This window comes from Vespa velutina, chromosome 2, assembly GCF_912470025.1.
Source record: "Vespa velutina chromosome 2, iVesVel2.1, whole genome shotgun sequence".
NCBI classification, from domain to species: Eukaryota; Metazoa; Arthropoda; class Insecta; order Hymenoptera; family Vespidae; genus Vespa; species Vespa velutina.
This window is the reverse complement of record NC_062189.1, coordinates 18376519-18387554: the sequence shown is the minus strand read 5'-3', so window position 1 is coordinate 18387554 and position 11036 is coordinate 18376519. Positions and strand designations below refer to the sequence as shown.

At 33.0% G+C, this 11036-nt stretch overlaps 1 protein-coding gene across 2 annotated transcripts in view; it reads right to left on the bottom strand.

Moving 5' to 3' along the window:
* Positions 1–11036, bottom strand: part of LOC124957964 (homeobox protein orthopedia-like) — a 31952-nt gene that overhangs the window by 1318 nt on the left and 19598 nt on the right. For both annotated transcript variants that reach the window (XM_047515584.1, XM_047515585.1), the window contains 2 exons: positions 6002–6179; positions 4824–4988 (listed from right to left, as the gene is read on the bottom strand). In XM_047515584.1, the coding sequence (XP_047371540.1) occupies positions 4824–4988; positions 6002–6179 (343 nt within the window). The remainder of the gene's footprint in view (positions 1–4823; positions 4989–6001; positions 6180–11036) is intronic.

Below are 11036 nucleotides of genomic sequence, written 5' to 3'. Positions count from 1 at the left end.
TTCAATGATATTTTTTAGTTCTTTTTTTTTTTTATTAAGCGTATAATTTATCGTAAAAAAAAAAAAGAGGAGAAAAATGACAACGGTTTATTAAGCTACAGAATAAAAAGGAAAATGATGAAACGTTAGATCAATATGCAAATTTTCAACGTGTCCTTTACAATCGATTTTTAATTGTAAATTTCAAAAGAAAATTTACATATTTAAATGATTAATAATAAAAAAAAAAAAAAAAAAAAAAAAAAAAGTAAAGTTTCGTGTAAAAAGAGTTTAAGCTGAAAAAAAAGAAATAAAGAGAAAAAAAAACGAAAACAAAGAAAAAAAGAACGGTTACAAAAAAAAAAGTATTTAAACGAATACGATCGATTTATTTGATATTTATTTAAATACGGAATTAAACGTAACACGGAGATAACGTAATATTAAATAAAGATGATTAAGATATTTCGTTTTTATCCCGTAGACGTGTACACTGTTCGAAGGTCTGTAGGTGAATGAAAGATGTCGATTGTTATTAGAAATCGTCAACAGAGATCATAGTATTATTTATTTTGTTGATTTGCTATGTCTGAAACGTTCGTTCTTGTCTATCGATTATTTTCCTAGAAAGTACGATCTAACGAATCATTGTATATATTGTATATATAAATGTCTAATTATAATAGATATATTACTTCATATTTAAAAAAAAAAAAAAAGAAAAAAAAAAGGAAAAAAAATAATTAAAAATATTTCATTAAGCAATGTTTATGGGAAATTAAATTATTGATATATTATTATTAGAAAAATGAACAATGAGTCTTAGTGTTTTTTTTTTTTTTTTTTTTTTTTTTTTTTCAAATAAAAAGGGGAATGCTTGAATGTTTTATAGAAAAAAATATATGTATATATATATATATTATATAAGATCGATAATCGATCGATATTTTTAACCCGAAGGAAATACGACAAATATTCGTTGGCCGAATCGCAAAAGAATATAATCGTCGGTCCGGCAGGTAAAAAAAAAAAGAAAAAAAAGGGCAATTTAGAAGGGCGCCTATCGCATAGCACACGCAAAAGGTTTTCCCTTGGCTTCTATGGCGGCGATATTAATGCGGTAGATTCACAAAGTGCGTGGGTCGTGCTACCGAACACGGATCGTAAAATACACGTCGTTGGCGGCCACTAAAGGAAGAGGTTGAGAAAACGCCGGTAGGGAGAAACTTTTTTATGGCGACTCAAAGTTTGCGTAGAAGGCTGCACCCCTTTCCGAAAGCTTCGACGAAAAGGAATGAGGATAGATAATAATCGTATTCTTTCTTTCTTTTTTTTCTTTTCTTTTCTTTTCTTTTCTTTTCTTTTTCTTCTTTTTCTTTTTTCGTTTTCTTTTTTTCTTTTTTCCTTTTTACTTTTGACTCTGACGAAAAAAAAAAAAAAAGAAACAGAAAGAAAGAAAAACAACGGAGTCGTAACGCGCGTTATTCCGTTTGAAAAATTGTTACGTCAAATATTATACGAGTTATATATGTCTATATAAAAAAAAAAAAAAATAATAATAATAATAATAATAATAATAAAAAGGAAACAAAGAAATCAAGCGAATCAACTCGGGACACACGATTGCAAAAGAATAGAGAAAGTAAAATCGTGCTACTTATTTTTCTTCTTTTTTTTTTTTTCTTAATCTGATCTCATTACTTTTTTTGTTTTTATTTATTTATTTTTTTTTTCTTTCGTTATAGATAATAAAATTAAATCTCGGAAGTTTCGTAAAGAAGAAAAGAAAAAAGAAAATATCGAAGCGACGTTTGCGTATATTCTCGTCGCAATATTTATAATATTATCAATTAATCGTGAAGTATCAATTAAACGTTGAAATTTATAATTGGCAATAAATTTTTGTCATTACGTCGTTTGAATATATTGGAAGAAAATTTTTTTATAAAAAATTAATCCTTTATTTATTTATTTATTTTTTTTTTTTTTTTCCTTAGAATAAATCTAAACAACGTCGGTATGATTACGATTGATCAATTTATTATATACAATCGTTAAGATCTTTAATTATAGGGGAGGGGAGGGAAGGGGGGGGGGTTTAATATTCGTCGTGTATAAAAGAAAAAGAATAATGAAGAGAAAAAAAAATAAAGATATTTAATTTCTTTTTCTTTTTTTTTTTTTTTTTTTTTTTTTTTTTTTTTTTTTTTTTAATTTATTTTTCTTCCTCCACAACGCATTCGCAATTAATTCAAAGGGTAATTAAGGGTTAAAATAAGATACTCTGACGAAATTTCACTGAAGTCAGAATTCGATGTAGGGGAAGGGTGGCGAAGGTTAAAAAGTTTCAAAGTGGAACTCGACGATCGTTCTCGTTCAAGTCTAGCCTCTCTCTCTCTCTCTCTCTCTCTCTCTCTCTCTCTCTCTCTCTCTTTCTCTCTCGGTGTTAATTATCATTGAAAAGCGAAAAAAGATAGCGCTGCTCTAAAAGCTGTTTGCCCTAGGCATTACCAAAGAGCGTAAAAGGTGAGTGGTAGCCAAAGAAGAAAACGAAGAAAACGAAGAAGAAGAAGAAGAAGAAGAAGAAGAAGAAGAATAAGAAGAAAAAGAAGAAGAAGAAGAAGAAAAGAGCACGATCATACCATTCCGCTTTTGCGTTTCTAACGCAAAACGTTTCGTTCTACGTTAAGGACCGTTCACACGTGCGAGAATTCGCGCAGGGATAACACATACACACACCTCTTGCACACATACATATGTACATACATAGATTCACACACAGAACACATATACTACGTTTCTACAGACAATATCACTGTCTCTCTCTTTCTCTTTCTTTCTCCCTCTATCTATCTATCTATCTTTCTTTCTTTCTTTCTTTCTTTTCTTTTCTTCCATCTCCATTTTCTTTAACTCTTTTCTCTCTTTCCTTCTCTATTTTACTGGACTCGCTCGTACGGCGATAATGCGTGATAATTGACACCACATATATATATATATGTGTATATATATGTGTATATAAATATATATATGTATATATATATATATATATATTTATATATATATATAGATGTACGTGTTACGTACGAACTGACTTAGCTGTTAAGTAGTCCCTTCGGTGAGTTGTGAAACTGTGTTACGCCTGAATGATGGTTTCGAATTTTCTTAATACGATTTAAACAAAATTTCGATTAATAAATATATATACATTAATATAAATATAAATATTATATATATTATATATATCTGTAATTATTTTTTTCTCTTCGTTTCATCGATTCTATTCAACGATCATTCAACGTGATATCATAGAATGATCTTTGCAAATGAATTCTCTTCGAACGAGTCGAGAATACGATCTATTTATTTATTTACATACATTCATATATATACATATTTTTTTTTCCTTTTTTTTTTTAATGAATATTTTTACAAAGAAGAAAAGAAGAAAAGAAAGAAGGAAAGAAGGAAAAAAACAAAGAAGAAAAAAGAAAAATTGAAAGACACGTGGTAAGTCGAAAAAAAAAGAATTTTGTAAGAATAAAAGAAAACTTGTCTGGTGAAAACAAAGGATCCTTCGTAGAGATATACATGCATAACTTATACACATGTACATACGTACGTAGTTATTTACGTATATCCTTCAAGAAAGAGAGACACACTTATACACCCACACATATACATACATACATACATATGTATATATATATATATATATATATATATATATAAAAATACATATAGGTAAGATCACACTCTGTCCGAAGAAGCGTAACTCTACCCAAGACAGGATGCATCGTGATGTTATGGTAAATATACAACAGCGAAAGATCTCGCACCTAGGTGCGAGACCAGCCTCGGAGTTTGCCTGCGTAAACAGACAGGAGGATGGAGTTTATGTTTCTGTCTCAAATTCCTTACGTGCAGGCACATAACTCCTTCGGAATGATAATGCATCGTAACGTTTAACGACTTCGTCAAAGACACGCTTCTTTCTCTCTCTCTCTCTCTCTCTCTCTCTCTCTCTCTCTCTCTCTCTCTCTCTCTGGTTCGTTTTTTCTCGATCTTTTTTGATACTGTTTGTTCAACGTCTTTTTTAGGAGGATCCCAGTCCGAAAAGTTTGGCAAGACGATTATCGAAGCAACCATAAGCGCCTACGAACTGAATATTCTTGTTTAACTTCGATACATCTCAGGGTAACTCACTCACTCACTCACTCACTCACTCACTCACTCTCTCTCTCTCTCTTTCTCTATCTCTATCTCTCTATCTCTTTCTTTCTCTTGTTGCCTAGTAATAGAGATTTTAACTCCGCGTTAATAGTTAACACGATATTATTTGTATTAAAGAGAAGAGAAGAAGAAAGAAGAAGAAGAAAAGGAAGGGAAAAAGAATCACATGAAAGAGGAAGTTTATATAATAATTTGTTAATATCGTTTGAAATTGTATCACAGAGATTGGCCGTGATAAGTTAATGCAGGATTTTTGAAATATTTTTATATTCGAACAAACGACGCCACGTTCATGAATAGTTTTATTATGATTTACTCGAATGATTGATCGAACACTTGATGAAAATAGACAGCTACTCTTTACAATAATATCGTATGATATAATACTGTTGTTTATTTGCGTATAAAATATTGCAAATGCCGACATTATTTATTATCTAATATATACGAATACTATTGCATATAGTATATAACGCAGTGTCGTTGTTTATTTTACATATAAAATATTTCTCGATACTTGGCACGTAACGTCCTTATACGAGATATTTTAATATATTTTTTATATAATTTAAAATTTTTAATAATTTTTCTTCTCAAATGATCGAACTTACCGAGAGAATTTAATCCGTAACTCGTTTGATAGACCGTCTGGGAAGGACTACTGATCGACAGACCAGAATTGCCAAGGCCCAAGTTGCCAAGAGTACTGGGGCTTTGTTGACCTAATTGCCCGAAACCACCCATGCCCATGCCGCTTTGTCCCAGTTGGCCGAGACCTACAATAGACCAGATATTATGATTAGGTATAATCTTATTTAATAAGTAATAATCCAAGGGTAAATGATAATTCAGCCAATCATATTCGTTTTAAATGAACATACTATATCGATTTGTTGATGTTATTATTTTGAAAATTATAGAATAAGATAAAACTTGGCGATCTTTCTTTCTTTCTTTCTTTCTTTCTTTCATTCTTTTTTTCTGTTTTTTTCCTTTTCTTTCATTCTTCTTCTACTTCGTCTTCTTCTACTTCTTCTTCTTCTTCTTCTTCTTCTTCTTCTTCTTCTTCTTTTTCTTCTTCTTTTTCTTCATCTTATTCTTACCAATGTTGGATATCGCATGGCAACGTAATAAGACTAAGTAATTCGAAGTTACCTTCCGTCGGTGAACGAAGGAAATTAAATTAAAAGTCAAACACCGTCGTCGTAGTCGTCGTAGTCACGACTTTGCCCCCATTAAACTGGACTCCATCCCTTATCTATCTTCTTAATATGAACTTTTTGCTAATTAGTTATATCGCTTGTTAAAGTGACACATAGAAATTTTGCACTTCTAATCATCGATTCCAATTAGATAAAAATGCGATATCTGTCTCTCTCGATTTACTTGTCTATATTACATACAAGAAAAAAAGAAAAAGAGAAAAGAAAAAAAGAAAAGAAAAAACGTCATATTACCTCTCTTTCGTTAATCGAGAAATTTATTATTCTACTTAGTTATTATTCGTGTTTCCTATCTCGCGATTATATCGAGAAAATCGATTGATAATAAAAATAATTTATATATAATGAATATGGAGATGAATGAAAAAGTAAAAAAGGAAAGAAAACAAATAATTGGGAAAAAGTCGAATGACAGAGAGAGAGAGAGAGAGAGAGAGAGAGAGAGATAGAGATAGAGATAGAGATAAAGATACAGGTAGAGATAGACAGAGAAAGAGAGAGAGAGAAAGAGAGAGAGAAAGAGAAAGAGAGAGGGTTACTGAGAAAGAAAATTATCGACGTCTGACCTGTACTCACTCCCCATCTCTCCGCGGGTGCTTGAAACATCGCAGTTCCGCATAGATCCGGACCAATTGGCCCGAATGGTGGCAAACCATGCGACGGTAGCAACGTACCAGTACCACCGAACATGTTAGTCGTCTTCTTACGTTTCTTCCATTTTGCTCGACGATTTTGAAACCATACCTGAAACCATAGAAATCATTCGTCAATCACGTAAAACAAATACATTCACTTTTTCCTTCTTTCTTCCTGGCTTTTTTTCCCTCTCTTTTTGTTCGTTTCTTTTTTCTTTTTATCCAATAGATCACGTGTCTTTAAAAGACTGATATGACATATGTATTTGATAGAAGCTAAATTGACGGGAAACTTTATTCCATAATTAACAAAATAAATTGAAACAGGAAATAGAATAATATTAAAGTATTATTCAAAAGTATATATATATATATATATATATACATATATATATATGTGTGTGTGTGTTACAATCTATATTTACTTGTATGACATATTAAAAGTAAAATAAATCAAACTGAAAATGAAAAATTGGCAATGAATGAATAAGAAAAATAATTGCTATCTCAAATAAATATTATCAAGAAGTTATTAAGCGAATATTAAACCATAATTTCATTATTAAAATTGAAAGTTAAATTATATAAACATATACATGTATATGTGTATATATATATGTGTGTGTGTGTGTGTGTGTGTGTGTGTGTGTGTACATATGTATCTAGTAAGTATAGTTAGAAGCAATAGGTATTCATCAAAAGCTCATTCGTGTATTAATTCGAGAATCTCGGGGAAGGCACGTTGGGCGAAACCCCTCGAAATCGATATTTTCATGGCACGAAGCGCAAGAGCAAACGCTACCTAGTAGACTACCGGCGATCTTTTCGCGTTCTCTTTATCGAAGCACCAACGACGATTTTTCTTCGAGTGAGTTAGCTGGGTAGGGAACTGGAACAAGAGAGAAAGAGAGAGAGAGAGAGAGAGAGAGAGAGAGAGAATCCAACGCTAGCTGGGTAAGATGTCCCTGGGCGTTAGGACAATATCTTCGACCCCACCGCGGGTAGCTATTAGCCGACGTTATGAGCTGTTGATTCTGGCCACGTAGTGCCCTCCTAAGCTGCCGGGGTCCCGGGGACTTGATTTATTGATATCGCATGCAAAGCCCGCCTCTGTGTTCTCCGATATATACCCTCCTATAGTTCTCCCCACTATAGTTCCATGCACAACCTAGAGTCCCTTTCCTGGCACGGTAGCGCGTACTATAGTCGTCTCATATGTGCCCATAAATTAGTACTTTAGCGTTGGAGTACACAGCGCAGACGCAAGCTCACGAACGAAGCATACTACAGATAAAGATAGAGAGAGAGAGAGAGAGAGAGAGAGAGAGAGAGAGAGAGAATGAAAGGGGGATCGTAGGAGCTAGAGACACCCTCTCTCTGCTAACGTGCAGGGATTATACGAATCTAATTGGATATATGGGGTTTACACGTTCTAGCGTACTTCAGGTATTGCCACGACCACGAAACGATCGTTTTTGGATTCCTCGAATCCAAGGACGTTTGACATAATTTCTCTTGAATTTCGAGTTTCTCCAATATAGTGAATCATATGGTGATTGACACGAGTCGTCTTAGAATCTCAATTGATGAATCGTAACATCTGTCTTATAGAGTAACTATAGCTATCATGTCTTTCTCTCTCTCTCTCTCTCTCTCTCCCTCTCAAGGATATAGAATGGACGTTCGTGACATTAGAGTAAGACGGTGTTAAGTGCATTGGGACCAAAACGTTGGGGCTATGCGTCACATAGCTACCATATCAAGTTTACCCTCTCTCTCCCTCTCTCTATCTATCTATCTATCTATCTATCTATCTATCTATCTATCTATCTATCTATCTATCTATCCATCCATCTATCTATCTATCTCTTTCTCTTATGTCAAGAACCGCAAGTTTCCACCTCGATATTTTGTAACAACATTGCAAATCTAATAGATTTTACAACAGTAACAGTAAGCTTAAATTCGTTATCCGTTAATTCGTAATTTAAGTTTGTTAAATAAGTACATCTACCAAATACTCATTGTCAGAGTAACAGAGAAAGAGACAAATTAAACGTAAATAGATATTCGGTAAAATCAACATATTCTCGTATTATAAATTAAATATTATTCATTTAATAAAGTATTTGCTAATGAATTTTTAGATTAGAAAAAGTATATGAAAAAAAAATCTCGATCTGAGGACATGATATTCATCTTCTTTGTATCACATTGTAGGTGTGGTTTGCACTGATTTCACGGTAGAAGTACGGCTAAAAGCCCGTGGATAATTCGCCGTTACACGCCGTGTGAGCATCGGTGATACAACCAAGGTGAAGGGGAAAAAAGAGACGATATATATACATATATATATATATATATATATATATATATATATATATATATATGTATATATACGTACAAATATATGGTTAGACACAAACGTTTATATATCTCGTATTATCACGTACACATACTTTCGTATACAATCATGGCGAATGTAGTTGCATCGTTGGATGGGCACATACGTGCGGAACTTCCGCTAATTAACGCAGCCATACGCTAATGATTCCTGTTACGAAATAACTGCCTGCGAACGAGAGCTTTCGACGAGAGCTGGACCTACATGTAATATATATCGTTGGAGTTACGGGCCAAATTAGCAACTCGATCCTTTTTTTTTTTTCTTCTTCTCTTCTTTTCTTTTCATTTCGTCTCGTTTTGTTTTGTTACGTTTTGTTTTTGTTTATTTATTTATACATTTATTTCTTTTCTTCTTTCTTTTTCTTTTTTTTTACGACGCTATGTAACAATCCGACGAATGATGATAGCCTCGTATATACATATACATATATATATATATATATATATATATTTTTTTTTTTTTTATGTACTCCAGAAATATTGATAATAACTTCATTAATAACCTCCGATAGTGAGAATAATGAAAGACGGATATACGTTAACGAATTAGATTAGCATCCCCTAGCATCGCTCCACCCCTTCTCTTCCTCCTGGCGTACAATCCATAATATTATTATTAGAATAAAGAAGAGTTTAATTTAGTATCATATTTAATTCAAGAATTCTATTTATTTCGGGTTTCGTGTTATTAAGATTTTATATCACGTTCAAGATAGTAACAGTGTTTTGTTATCGTTTAAATGATATTCGGCTTCGTTTTTCTTTTTCTTTCTTTCTTCTTTTTCTTTTTTTTTTCATTTTTCTTTCCTTTCTTTTATTCATCGTCGAAACGTAAGATAACTAACTCGTTAATGCGGAATAATCGGATTAGTCAGCATTCAAATGATTTGGATTAAGGATATTCTACACGCGGACGTGAAGAGAATAGAAGATTAGATGGGATAGGTGAAAGAATAGAGAACTGCGAACACACCTTTCGCTCGATGACTAAGGTAACTTCTCGAGACACCCCCTATTTCAATGATGAATACTATGTTTTTTTCTTTCTCTCTCTCTCCCTCTCTCTCTCTCTTTCTTTCTTTCTGTCGGATCAGATCGAGCAGTCAATTAGGAACATTGCTTTTTAAAAATTGATCAATCACCGCATCTCGTACTTGCCAGGGCGCCTGCGCTCTACCAGCTGTTCCCAGGAAGCACCTGGAATCACGGCGTGGGTGGAAACGGACGTGCTGCTTTCGAGTAATCAGTATCTTCTCTCTCTCTCTCTCTCTCTCTCTCTCTTTCTCTCTTTTTCGTCTCGCTTTTTCTTTGTCCCTCTTTCTCTCTTTCTTTCTCTTTCATTGTGTTAACGATCCTCGGCCTAAGACGATATCACGAGAGAGAAAACGTGTTCGAAATTTTTATTTAAAAAAAAGAAAATATATATATACATATATATATATTCGTTTGAATTATCATAGTAACGCAGTAAACTGTACTTAAATTTGCTAATTAAACTGAAGTATATTTAAATTTACAAAAGATATATATATATATATATATATATATATATATATATATATATATATATATATATTTAGTCGACATATATGCGTACATATGTCTCTGTCTGTGTGTGTGTGTGTGTGTGTGGATTAAATGCTAAAATTACAAAAAATAAAAAGAAAAAGAAAGAAATGAATATCTTGAATGAAAAAATTATTTGTCGCACGAAACTCCATTCAATGGAAACAACGACTATCAATCTCATTCAAAATAATAATATCATGATATTATTATTGTAAAATTTTTCTTCCTATCATCTTACACAACATTATATATTACGTTTGTTTTCTTTCTTTTCTATTTCCACGTACAAACTGTATCCATAATATTCATTAATATATAAATTATTATTTGATAAAATGTTAGAATATTTATATTAATATTATACGTAAGTGTCGATTTCGTTTCGTATTTTTACATAAGTGCGTATTATTGAAAATCAAAAGAATTTTATTTGTCTGGGGGAAAAAAAAAAAGAAAGAATGAGAAGAATAGAGAAAGACATAAAAAGAAAGAGAGAGAGAGAGAGAGAGAGAGAGAGAGAGAGAGAGAGAGAGAAAGAGAGGAGACAGTCGAAAAGAAATCAAAGTTGACTTTTTCTATTTCCTTTCGTCGATCGCGAACGGCTTAGTTTAAGTTCGAAAGAAGAACCCTCGAGTCTTCTTCTTCGAGGGGTAGAAAAAAAAAGGAAAGAACAAAAGAAAGAAAGAAAAAAATGGAGAAAGAGAGAGAGAGAGAGAGAGAGAGAGAGAGAGAGAGAGAGAAAGAGACGAGCTACGTTGTCTCGAAGATGGCGAAGGAAGAAGAAAGCTCTGCTTCTTTGCCCAATGGCAAGGGTAGAATTTCGTACCTAGCCGAGGGTGAGGCTTTAGGACAAGCTGCAACGTTCTGTTGGCGGTGAGGGGATGATAGTGGGTGGTGGTAGAGTTGGATGGTGCGGTGTATAGGAGGATGAGGGTGTAGAGGGAAGGAGGTGAGGGTTAGAGTGTTACCACGGCGAGACCTCGTAAAGGGG